At 45.7% G+C, this 13,761-nt stretch overlaps 1 protein-coding gene across 1 annotated transcript in view; it reads right to left on the bottom strand.

Moving 5' to 3' along the window:
* The window catches only part of PRKCH (protein kinase C eta), a gene marked incomplete at both ends in the record, with an annotated part of 122,165 nt that overhangs the window by 83,970 nt on the left and 24,434 nt on the right, over positions 1 to 13,761 (bottom strand). Inside the window, one exon of the mRNA XM_080345639.1 lies at positions 10,730 to 10,793. Coding sequence (XP_080201765.1) covers positions 10,730 to 10,793 — 64 coding nt within the window. The remainder of the gene's footprint in view (positions 1 to 10,729; positions 10,794 to 13,761) is intronic.

Genomic DNA, 13,761 nt, shown 5'->3' with positions numbered 1-13,761 from the left:
CCAGCTCCAGTTGGCTGCAGAGTCCAGTCCAGGACTTTGGGTGCCGGCTCTGCAGTTGCTGAGATTTTCAAGATTGGTTTTGTATATTTTGTATTATTTTCTCTATTCTTATTAGTAGCATTAGTAAAACATTGTTAATTTTTTCCAACTCTCTTCTCTCTGTCCTTCTTTCCCTCCCAATCGCCTCTCCTTAGTGGAAAGGGGGGAGAGGAAGGGGCAAAAGGGGGAAGTGGCGGGGGGAGAGGGGGTTAACAATACATCTGCCAGGGTTTTATTGTCACCCCGCAATCTAAACCCTCGACAACCGTGAACACACATAAAGGACAAATTTTAGGAAAAAAAAATTCAGTGGTCCCTGACTTCTGAGAGTTTGATTCTGTAACAAAAGAAGGTTTTAAGATTATTTCCTAAATTTTCGAAACAAAAACTACCACTGGAAATAAGTTTGCCCACTGGAACTGGAGCAGTGTCTCCCTTCCGTGGTCCTGGTTCACCAGCACTGTTGTGGTCTTAAACACGCAGGTCCAGGGAGGGGGGACAGCACCAACAGGGGAACACTTCACACAACAGGCTTGTGCTCTGCTGCACAGATCCAGCACTAGCGACGGACACACACACCTGCTCAGCAAGTCTGACAGCTAGACGGCAGAAAAGAGCTGAGATTCTGGGATTAAGAGCTTGATTCCAGATTCTAGCAAGAAACAGGCTTTGCTGGTCACAACCCTTCTCCTGCAGCCTTTCATCACCCTCTGCAGCTCCTCTACCATCCATCTGTCCATATTCTCCTCCTCCTACCTTCTTTAACTCTTTGAGCTTCTTTAAGCTTCTTCTTTCTTATACCTCTTGCCCATACCCACCTACCACCATTCCATAGAACAGTCTCCTGTTTCCTTCTCTGTCTCCTTATATTTCTTCTCTGTGCTTCCTCCAGACTCTTATGCCTCTATTCTTTCTCCAAGTGACTTTTCCCATTGTTTCCACCATTCACTGTCCTTGCCTCACACCCCAGCAGATAGGATATGGAGAGCAGGACATCAGCTCATCCAGACCTCCTGCCTTCCTCCCTCCTCTGTGCACCACCAAGTACCCCCCTCCCACCCCACCACAGCATCCCAGGCCAGTTCTGAGCACAACCAGAGGACATATCTGACCCAAAAACCAACCCACACCCCTGCTCCATATTTGCTCAGCTTCCCAGTCCAGCCAGCCAGTGCAGAACTGGTCCCATGCAAGGCCAGCCCAAGGGAAACCCAAGAGCATCCTTTTCAGACAGACAGATTTACCCTCAATTATGAAACCGCCTGAGTCTCATACCAGCAACTACCAGCAGTGTCAGCGTTGCCAGAAGGAACAATCACTGAGGTGGGAACCTGCTCGATGCAGGTGATGTGCACAGCCCTTGAAGCCACGCTGATCTCATGCAGCTTCTCCCAGAAGATCACAAATGGGTAGATTTTTCCCAATGACAGCAGAAGGCAGATGGGGATGGCAGAGGCTCTCAGCCCTCCCACACTCTCCTCTGCCAAGCTTGAGGTTGCCCTGGCAAAACAACATCAGGATCTCTTCACTCAAAGCTCTGTTTTGATGCAGCATCTCTCTGGGAAACAATGAAGTGCTCCAGAAAACAAAAAACAGCTGGCACTGAAGAACAGGAATCTCAGCATTTTATGCTGGCCACACTCAGGAAGAACCCAAAACAAGGGTGTATAATTTGCAAGCATGAGTATTTGCCTCCAAAAGTACCGCTAGAAGACAAGTTCTGCTTCCTACAGCTCCACGCCAGCTCGTCTAAGACTGAAGACCCTGTTCTGCTTGGCTGTTATTGAGATTTTACCCCACTCCAGTGAGGTGAAGGAATTAATTGCCACAACATCCTCAACACGCAGCCAACTGATGCTGCTGGTCCTCCCGCAAGCAATTAATGATGCATTAATACCTTCCAGGTAAACTGAGGTAATCAAGCAGTGTGGCACAACAGTATCTTGTTACCTTGCCCATCCTCTCGTGCCGACAGGCCCAGCAGATCCACTCACGAACTGAGTCCAGTGCTGTCCCATCCAGGTGACAGGGACTTCGGGACACCTGACAGACTGGGCTATCAGACACCCAGACAGAAGGAAAACACTTGCCTGTGGTGCTACCACCTAAATTGCTCACGCTATCCTCCAGCAGCCAAAGTTGACAGTCCTGGATATCAAACGGATTAAATGGCACACAGCCTAATTTAGCAGTCAGCTGAGGTGAGGTTAAAAAATAAATAAAAGTGTGGGTTTGTTGTTTTCTTTTTTTTCCTTCAGCTTCTCCTACAGATTTACATGGTGACCCTAGGTAAAATACTGGGGCTTTTGAACGGCCATTCACCTATTTAATCAGTCAGGTACCTCCTAAATTGTTGTCTAGGGAAATTCAGGTGCAGCACTTCACCCCAGTCCACAGCACCATCCAGGTGCCCTTGAGCACAATGGGCACAGAGGGAGATGCCCAAGAAGCAGCATCCCCCAGCACAGGGTGCAGCAGCAGGGGACAGGGCTCCTGTCATCATCCCTGGCCACAGGATCATGGTCCTGACCTCCAACAGCTTCATGGTCCGATCCTTTCAGCCCATATTTGCCATCCTGCTTCACCGCAGCACAAACACCCATCCCAGCACAGCACTGTCCTCCAAGGACAAGTAGAGAGATTTAAAAGCTCCTCTGGGAATCAGTGTCACTTTTCCAGGAATCATATTAAAAATAAAGCAAAATAAATAAATAAATAAATCTCTATTCCTCATTACAGACAGAAACACTGAAATCCCAGAGCAGATTGCAAGCTTGCATATTTATATCTAGGTTTCAGAGCCCAGACAAAACACAGACCACTGAGGAAGTGAAGTTAACCCTGATATTGCTGTTTGTTGCATTTTTACAGCCTCTGGATATCTAAGCAGTTGGCAGTTCTTGGCAAGTCCTGAATTACTGCCAAAAACGTCTCAGCATTAGACATGTTGCAATAGCTGTGGAGCTCAAATGGATCATTTTCCAAGAAATAAAGGTGGTCTTGTGGATATGCAGCATGCCAGGGTGCTGCTCACCTCCTGGCTCTGCATTAGAGTCCCTCTGTAACGCTAAGCAAAGCACGTTATTTACCAGGACCTAGATCTTTCAGCAATCAGAAATAAACAGTTCAGGGATGTTGTTTTTCTCCCAGCTGAAAAACTTTTTTCCTGTGAAAATTCAGAATTTACCCAACTTGTTTCTCTCTCTCTTTTTTTTTCTTTTTTTTTTTAAGGAGGAGAGGCATATGTGAGATATAAGAGTGCCAGGGTCCAAAAATACTTGGCTTCTCTCTGCAATATTTAAATGTGAAATGCAAATGTAAATTTTGAAGGCTTCGCCTTAGAAAAAATTGCTAACACTATCCTCCCACCATAAACAGTAATAACAATTCATTAGCCCCACATCTGTCCATCTTGTCTATCTTCCAAGGCTGGGCTGTCTCATTACAGTGACCTCTCCTCATGCTACTGTCAGCTTTAACAGGGCAATGGAAAGGCAGCGCTTGGGAAATGCACTACAGCCGCTTTCCTAATGGCATCTCATAGCCCACAGGACATTTCTCAGAATGTCTAAAGGCTCTTCCCTCTGAAAAAGATCTCCAAGAGGTTCTTCATGGTCTCTCTGGCTTTAAAACTCTCTCCTGAGACCTTCAGCATTGCTGAGAAACTTTAACATCCTTGTATTTAACTTGTAGGGCTTCGTGACATGGATAGAGCCGCTCTTGCTCCCGCTGGCTTGGCTGACACAGGTCCTTTGGGGTGCAGGTTTGCATGGTCTGACCCCCAGGAGAGCAGCACCTGCTCAGGACATCCCGATCAGCTTCTGGAATTGCCTTTTACTTTTTAACCTGATGGACATCTTCCAGCAAGGTTGAGGATGCACTGAAGTTCACAGCATCTATGGACGACATTCCTGGTCTCTGCAAGGGCTGAGTCTTCTCCAGGGTGTATTTACGGTGTATTTTCTCTCCCATGGGACTAAACATTGTTTTGACCCATTTCCATCTGGAAATGCAGAGTTGAACCACCATGGAGTGCATGTGGAAATCCCCTGCCTGCAGTGTGCACATACGTGACAAGTGTAAAGCACTGGAAAAAGTGTAAGCGTTGGAAAAAAAGTATGGGTTGTAGAAAAACACATCTCCTGCTGCTCTCTGCCACATAAGACCTTGGGCTAGACATTGAAGATTTCCATGTTCTCAGACTCCGAACCAAGCAGAGCAAAACTTTCTCTAACCTATTCTGCACTGATGTTGCCTATTTAGATCAGGAGGTTCTCTGGACGGTGTCTCCTATATGCCTCAAAATTTTGCTTGGGCTAGTAACCCAAAACAGAGTGGGCCAACTAGCCAGGGGATGAAAACAGGGCATTTTTCATTCCTGGTTCCTAGTTTCCAATAATTATTCCCTTAACTCAAATCCTTCTCAGCACAAAGCTTTTGTACTGGTTGAGACTTCAAGGCTGCAGATCTTTACTGGTGCCTCTGTGATTATGTGCTGTTTCTCAAGACAAAAACCACTTCACCTTAAAAAAATGTATTCTAAGAAAAACACCACCAAAAGACTAAGAGTCTTCATGCTTGAGAACAAACCACCCCAAACACAGATGTGACGGTGGCCAACTAAAGGAGCATTTCCTTGCTCTAGAGTCAGGTTCAGGCTCCTTTGCTGCTACAAAGCCTACCGACATTAAATATTTAGCAAAGGGTTCTATATCTGCTCTTCTAGCAAGTCACTTGGCTTTTCAATATTCTCATTGTTCTATTTCTTGCCCAGAACTCAAATTTGTCTTTGTCTTTCCTGACACTGAAAGAAAAGAAACAACCACTACTTACCTCACAACGATGAAATGAAAACTGAAATTCAAGCCAGAATTACCACTTTGACTGACATTAAAAAAAATGAAAACTGCAAGTGCTCAAAGCACTAAAATAGAAGCGCTTTACTTCCTACAAGGCTCGCTTCATTCATTAATTCTGTCAAATAATTACTTTATATTAATTTAATTAGCTGTGCTCAAAATTAAGAATGGCAAATAGCAAAAGAGGTGGCAAACTGAGGACACAGCAACGCATGTTGCAGGCCAAGCTGCGAGAGGCCCCTGCTTGCTCCAGGACTCCTGTACTGCAATGGACAGAGGTTCATGCCACTCTGGGGCCTCCTGGTGCCCAGTTTGGCTTTGCTGTGATGAAACACCCTGACCCATCCACCTTGACTCGCTCTTCAGTACCTCTGCTAACTTCTCGCAGGTGTCCAGAAGCACCAAGAAGACATGCAATTCACCCACACTCATTGCAAGGCATTTTATTTCAAATCAATCACCCCCTGCCCAAGAATAAGGTAATTCATGGCTTGTCCTTTTGCAAATGAGACTAGTATTCAGTAGCAAAGAAAGACAAGTTGTGTAGAGCAGGTCTGAGTTCCTGCCACCATCACCAGCTGTGCAACCAGGTGAGGGAGCACCCTGATAGCATCAGAGTCACTTGCTAGAAACATGAGCCTCAAAGACAGAGTCTCTTCAGAGGCACCAGGTCATGTTCAACCGGAGCCAGGAGAACCTAGATGGCACCTTCAGGCACACCACGCTGGAGAACCACTATGGCTCCCGGTCACTGGTGTCTTCCTGAGAGGATGCTCCCAGGTGCTTTCCAGGAGTGGCGAGGAAGACAACCCTACTCAGAAGCTGCCCACCTGGAAATGGTTATGGCCAAGGTGAGGAGAAGAGGAACAACATTTGGAAACTTGACACCCCACGCAGCACTACCTATTCTAGAGACCAATAAAACAGAAACTCTCCCTTAAATGAAGCTGAGAACACAGAATCACAGAATTATTTGGGTTGGAAGGGACGTCTGGAGATCATCTAGTCCAACCCACCTGCTAAAGCAGGTTCACCAGAGCAGATCACACATCATCGTGTCCAGGCAGGCTTGAATATCTCCAGAGAAGGAGAATCCACAACCTCTCTGAGCAGCCTATTCCAGGGCTCTGGCACCCTCAAAGTAAAGAAGTTTCTCCTCATATTCAGATGGAATCTCCTGTGCTTCAGTCTCTCCCCTCATCCTGTCACTGGGCACCACTGAAAGGAGTCTGGTCCATCCTCTTGACACCCACCCTTGAGATATTGATAAACATTGATGAGATCCCCTCTCAGCTTCTCTTCTCCAGGCTGAACAGCCCCAGCTCTCTCAGTCTCTCCTCATAAGAAAGATGCTCCAGGCCCCTCATCATCTTCATAGCCCACCACTGGACTCCGTCCAGTAACTCCTTGTCCTTGTTAAACTGGGGAGCCCAGAACTGGACTCAGAACTCCAGATGCTGCCTCATCAGAGCAGAGATCTTGTGGATTATCTCAGAAAACCTGGTACACACATGGGTCATCACAGGGAGAGAGAGAGGACACTAGCACTTCAGTTAAACCACAGCGTCTGTGGTCCCCAGGGGTGGGCAGACCTGAACATCCTTCGGACAGCTACAGCTTTGCTTGGTCCCACACACAGCACGCTGCGCCCCACTCTCATCCTCAGCACATCCACCACAAAGACAGATCTCTCAGAGGAGCCACATTTGTTTTCTTAAAAGGAGAAAGAGGCAAGGAGACACAAAGAAAGAGAGAGAGGTAAGAAATGCTAAAGGCACCGCCACCAACAAAAACATGGTAATATCCAGATTAAGAAGAATAAGGAAATTTAAAGAGAAATCATGATTTTTGATTACTTGGGAAAAAAATCCCATTAGCACGCAAGGTTAAATAAGTAAAATCTAAGAAAGACTGAAAAAAATCCTCCAAGGGAGATAGTGGGGGGAAGTCAATCCCTTAGCAATACCTGCAGTCTGGCAGGCAGAAGTCAGTCCTCATCTTCTCCAGAAAGCAGCCTGGAGTGGAACAGCTCCTGGGGCAATGTGGGAGATGGCAGGAGGAGTGGATGCTTCCCTCCACCCCAGCGGGGCCATTGGGACCCAGCACCACCAGCAGAGACACGGTCACGCTTGGAGAGGTCACCTCCTCCCGAGGTAAGGAGACTTTCATTTAATTTTGCACTGGTTGCTTTACACAGGAAATGTCAGCTGAATGAGGGGAGTTAATATAATCAGGTATAGCTTAGCACAGCAACAAATACATCCAGCAGAGAAAATAAAGATAGGCAGGGATAATTTTGCTAGACCTTCCTCGCTTCCTATAGCTCCTTTCGTTTCTCTACCTGAAAAATTACACGTAATTTTAACACGTGAAACAGGCTTATTTCCCTGCCTCAAAACAGCAGGTTGACACGGAAGAGCCCTATGGGAACGTACAAGGGACTAACCTCTTCCCAGCTCTATGTTTTCTATACTGCCCTCATCCCAATGGTACACAAATGCTTATGTCGAACACACTGCATCCCTTGCTGAAGGGCCACCCTCTCCCCCATTCCCACCATAAGTAAGCAGAACCAAATTAAACTTTTGATCAAACAAAAAAACCCCACTATTCCTGAAGCTAAAAAAAGTACAGGCTGCCAGCACCACTGGGACTGTCTATTTTAGGTAAGCTTTCTAGGACAACAAAATTATTCAGTCTCAGGTGGACCAAACACCTCAGGCTTGTTTGTTTGTTGGGGGTTTTTTGTCCTTTTTATTTTTTTGTTAATTGTTATCTTCCCTCTCTCCAGACACTTTTTGATCTTTTACTTAGCTGGAGTTAGATGATGGTGGTTGAGACCCTGTGAATTTGGCTGTTTCCATAAACAAAACAACAAGCTTGGCATAAAACCTCTCTGAACTGAATAATGTGTCCATAGTGTGAGGACCAGCAGCAGGCACAGACCCTCCACCTTTGCTCAGTGGAGCTCTCAGAAGCTTTTCAGAGGAAGATGCTCCCCACAGCTCAGACTGACTCCATTACGTTATCCTTCTATTCCCTTGATCTCCTGAAAGCAGCAAGGCAAGAGCTGCTAAAAAAGCATGTTGGTGTCTCAAAGAATCAGTCTACAGACACAGCCACATTGCTCTTTTTACCTGCTGGAGCCTGGCTTTTTTTGCAGCACCACGTCACCATTGCTGGAACCTTTTCAGAGCAGGAAATGCACTGGGGTTACACGCTTAACCACTTATAAGTCACAAAAAAATGATCAAATGTCCTAAGCATCATGTTGCTTGAAACTCCATGTGCGTCTACGTGATATCTTGTTGGGGTCTAATGCAAACTACTAACCCAGACAGTTGGGTTTTCTGCATACCCATAGGCACATGCAGCCTTCGAGTGGTCTCTGCCATGTTAGCTGTCACTAACAGGGAGGACGTGGTAGCTGTTGCCCCTCAGATGAGGGCAAACAAGTGAGAAAGCCACTTCTTGTGCTTTCAAGCTGTGAGTTATTCTCAGACCTCTTTCCAAAAAAACCCTCCATTTCAAATACAATTCTGAGCATCCACATTTCCAGAACAAAAAAAAAAGAGAGACAGAAACATAGAATAAAATATGATGTTATGAAAGAGACCCCACTGTTTTTCAGAAGAAAGAGGACACAGGAAAGAGAAGTAAACTATTTCCAACATTTCCCATTTTCCTCAGAAAGCAGTAGCAGGACAAACATTTGAGTTCTCCATCTCTTGTCTCTGAGACCTTGTTAGCAATGTGCCTTAATGCTTGGACACCAGCATGAGTTTGAACCACTCCTTGGATTTATGCTCAAGCCCATCATCCCTGCTCAGCCCTACCTTAAACAGTCAAGCGTGACGCACTTGTGTGTGGATACAAACTGCCATGCTGGTCAGTAAGAGCCCTCGAGCTGCTTGATTCTCTAGTTTTTGAACTCTCTTCCATCATCAGCTGTATCGCAGGCAACTAAAGCCAATTTCTAGTGTCCTTTTGACACCTATTGCTCTCTAAGAGCCATTGCTTTGGACCTGCAAAAATGTCCTCCACATCTCCCTAGAACTTTTTTGCACTCTCCCTGTTCTCTGGTTACAAATAGAAAGCTTCTCTCAAATTATAACTGGAAAAAGTAATCCTTATGTCTCTCTGTCAAAGCACAGTTGTAGGGAGTATCTCCCTAGAGGAGAAAGGGTAAATGATCCGTAAACATTTTAACACATGGATAAATGTGAGAGTAGCTCCCAGACCCCAGAGTTACCACCTGGGCAGAGAGAAACACACATTCCTACTTGACAGATAAAGAACTGAAAGCTGCAGTGATGCTTTGTGGCCTGCTCAGCTTTACTTGGAAAGTGAACTTCACTGGAAAAGATAATTCTGCTTCTCTCTGCCTTGCTGCAGTGCCAGGGTGTGACACTCCGCATCTTCTCCATCACTCCCAGACCACACATTTCCTTAGAAGTCAAAGCCAGCCAGGCTTTCTGTTCATGTCTCCCTCCTAATATCCTTCCTGCAAGCACGATTACGCCCTGCCCGTGGTTCCTAGATGCATACAGGGAAAGAAGTCTGCAAATCCTGCCACCGCTTCCACACCACAGGGCTGGGGATGCTGCAGAGGAGGAAGAGGAGGAGGAAAAGGAGAAGATGCAGAACATGGACACCATTTCCCTGCAAACCCTTCCTGGACCCTCAAGTGTGGCTCAGCTGATTACAGACTGGATTGGGCTCAAATGCATTAAAAGGCCACAGCCATCCCGCCAGGAGCAGAGATCTTTGGGGTGCGAACCACCCAAAAGGAAACCAAAAGCATTGCCAGCAGCAGCTCCCCATCCGGCATCTGCCTGGGGCCCAGCACACACCAGGCTGCCGGCTCAGGAACAGCGAGACAGCTCCCCAAAAACATTCAAGTAAAACACAAGCTTGTATCATATTTAAACCTGCATTTGAAAAACAAAAGCAGGGGTATTGACAGGCCTGGGCACCTGGCACAAGGTGGGAGCCAGGGGAGCTGCGAGGTGGGAGAGCAGAGCTCCTTGTCACCTCTGAAGCCCCCAGCACAATCTTTGTGCCAAGCAACCAGTTTTCAGGGCAGGATAAGAGAAAGCATTAAAAATCCAGCTCAGGCTGCAGATAAGCGACAGTGGAGCAGATCCTGCCTCGATTCTTGGCCTCTGTACAGAAAACAGCCCCAACAAAAGCAGCTTGAGACCACAGCTAAAACAAGGAAGAACCATGGTGGAGGTTTGAAGAAAATAACCTTTCTCTGAGCTCCATCCCAGGTTTCCCGGGTTCCTCCAGCATAGCTCACATCCATGCTCATAGCTGGTATCACAACAAACAGGGAAATTAAAAACATCACACTATAAAATGTAGTTAGAGAAAAAGAAAATCTGCCCAGATACTTTTTCAGGGCAGCTGTCACACTAAAAACTTCTAAGTTTCCTGTGCAAAGTGAACTCAGGAAACAAACGCACGTGAAGTAGATGGGAAACATGGAATAAAATCCTCCAGATGTTTTAAACATGTTCTATTTTAAACACCGTCCTCAGCTTGCCCTTCGAGAGGCACCCAGGTGAAAAGTACAAGTGACAAAAACAATCCGTTTGAAGGACAATTGCAGATAAATAAACGAGATAAAGCAGGAATCGGGTCCCTGGGCACACACAGCACCAGCCAGTACGAACGGCCCTTTCCAGAACTCCCACCTCGCTCAAGAAATCTCCGATGAACAACAGCACGTGGCCCGTGTAAATAACGCCGTTCACTTGGTAACTGATGGCAAGAATACATACCAGAGTCCAGCTCTTAACACAAACAGGCCAAAATAATTCCCTTACCTTCTGTGAAGCTGCCTGTAAGAGTTATGACGACAAACACTTTGCCTTCTGGCTCCAAATCCACCTGAAAAAGTAAAGGAAATATTAGAAGACTGTTTTTCAAGGCAGGATTTTGCAGGAGAAATCCTGACAACGCTTGATAATATTTGAAGATCTATATATATTCGCATGCATGCCCTTAATTTTACAAAAAGAAAAAAAATAAAAAACACCAAGCATTCATGGCTCTAATTGTTCATTACTCCTAGGAAAAGGAAGGAATCAAGCTCCTTATTTTTTATGGAGCCTGAATGCTGAACGATCTCAAATTTGCTAGAGGAAATAAAGATTCTACGTAAAAATTAAAAAACAAAAACAAAACAACAACAACAAAACCCACAAAAGTAACATTAAACATGCACAATTTTTTGTTTGGTGAATTATATGCATGTTTTTCTCCCTATTATTTGTCATTCTCTTGAATCCCAGAATCACAGAATGTTAGGGATTATTGGAAGGGACCTCAAAAGATCATCCAGTCCAATCCCCCTGCTGGAGCAGGAACACCCAGATGAGGTTACACTGGAAGACATCCAGGTAGGTCTTGAATGCCTCCAGAGTAGGAGACTCCACAACCTCCCTGGGCAGCCTGGGCCAGTGTCTGTCACTCTCATTGCGAAGAAGTTTCTTCTCAAATTTAAGTGGAACCTTTTGTGTTCCAGTTTGAACCCATTACCCCTTGTCCTATCATTGGTTGTCACCGAGAAGAGCCTGGCTCCATCCTCCTGACACTCACCCTTTATGTATCTGTAAACATGAATGAGTCCCCCCTCAGTTTCCTCTTCTCCAGCTCCAGAGCCCCAGCTCCCTCAGCCTTTCCTCATAAGGGAGCTGCTCCACTCCCTTCAGCATCTTCATTGCCCTAAATCATGTCAGTCTCTCAAAGTACCATCACTGCTGGGGTAAACTCTAATTTCTTACATAAATCACCTTTTGGCCTTAAACCATAGAAAATAGGGAACTGTTAGTGCTGTTATGTAAAGATCTGTTGTCATTTTCCAAATTAGAGATACAGAATAATATTTTACAGATCAGAGATTCAACCCCAGTGTCTGTCAACCCATCCTTGAAATAAGATATTTATTTTACAGTGAGCAGCTTTTTCATTTTTATTTACATTCTTAATTAAAGTCTTGCTTTTGGCTTTTTGCTCATCAGCTAGTTTTTAGCAAAAAATCACAGCTAAGAATCCCTGAGGTTCAAGTCAGACTGTCACACAGAAATCTCACTTAAAAAACAAAAAGGCAAACCCCCACACACCTCCGAATTGCAAGGTTAGAATTAGTAAAGAGGAGCTTCACACCTCGTGATAACGATAATCTGTGCAGAACAGAAATTCTGAAAATAGAGCTCTCTGGAGGAATGACTGAACATGATCGTTCAGACCCTCTCTGCTCTCGCACAGCCACCTCTCCTTGGTCTGGCAGAAATAGAAGCAAAGTCTTCTACGTCAGCAGCACCAAGTTTCATCATGGAGATGGTCAGAATTTAATACACCTCAGTATGTAGAAAAAAATCTTCCCAGTCCTGCAAGAAAGGAGGATGAGCCCTGGCTCCTTCTTTTGCCTTGGCTAACACACGATGTATCCTGCCAGCACGTTGATTTCTCTCCAGTGTGAACACATACCACAGCATTCAAACAAACCTCTATCCATAAATCTAAACTCTCACAACAATGATGTAGGGACCACCACTAATCCAGACAACGTTTGCCCGCGGCATGCCAAACCTTGCCATGCACCAACCAGTCCTTTCAAGGGAGTATCATTAAGATACAGGTAAAAAAGAAAGTTGAACTCCATATATTTAAGGGAGGAGCCAAATAGCCTCAAAAAAGAGGATCTAGCTACACTCAAGATCATTTAATGGCACACATTAGCAGGATGTAATGAAATATTACAGCTGAAAGGCTTCGAGATAAGGGCTGAAGTCCCAGTATGCCAGAAGCTGAAGAAGCAGAACATGTCTGGCACACTGGCATCCCGCTGGATGCAGGACTGATGGTAAAATCTCGTGTTATGCAAGACATTAAACCAGACAGTCTTAATAGTCTCTCTGGTTTTAAATTGATAGTAACAATAAAAGATAAGATACAAAGAAATCAAATAACTAAAATTAAGAGACCACTGATAAAAACCTGGCTTTCAGATCTGCTGTGATCTCCTTTAAAGATGAAATTTGACCAGCTAAATAGCAGCCAATGCAGTATCTGAGATCAACCTCCAGATATGTGGAAAGTGCCTGAAATGGAAAATCATCTCTGACCTAGAAAACTGAAAGGAAAATGTCTGACCACAGACCTGCCCGCGATCAGACAACCGAGCAGCTCCCGGACAGCAACACCCACCTGACAGGACGTGCTTCCTTTCGCCATCACATGGACCCCTCATCCCACGGCCACACAATGTGGAGGGACTCATGCTGGTGGTGGTTTGTCCTGCGAGCTCCTCACACTTGCTGGCCACAGCCGGGATGCCGGTGCAGCCACAGCGATGCTCACAGCAAGCCGAGCCCAGGCTGTGCGGTTGACCTCTGCCATGCTTGCAGCACAGCTCCCCGTGTTCCCACCCCTGCTTTACACCTTCATTTCTGCCTTCACCCTTTCCATCGCAGCTACAGAAAGCTCACATGCTGTGGGATAGCTTCACCGACCCAGCAAGCCGCGTTTGGGCACGCAGAAACATGCTCGTAACCATCTGAAACCAGATGCCCACAAATGAGGAGTGTGGTACCCTGACTTCTGCCCCCAAATATTACATATTTTATTATATTATATAAGCCCTTGTTCAGTCTCTTCAGGCACTAAAGAATGTCTGTCACTAGCACCTACTTTCACAGACTGAGAGGACTTCTCACTATGCTGTTATTTAATAAGATTTGAGCACTTCAAAAGGAAGCAGCTGCCAAAGGCCTGGCCCTCCAGCCACGGAAGGGATAACCCTACCTAGACACAGCTGGCTGGCGGCCCAAGCTCTGACATAGCTCTGGCAACA

The sequence above is a fragment of the Nesoenas mayeri genome (assembly GCF_963082525.1).
Source record: "Nesoenas mayeri genome assembly, chromosome: 5".
Taxonomy (NCBI): Eukaryota; Metazoa; Chordata; class Aves; order Columbiformes; family Columbidae; genus Nesoenas; species Nesoenas mayeri.
The sequence above is the reverse complement of the archived record's forward strand: the minus strand, read 5'-3'. Positions and strand labels throughout refer to the sequence as shown.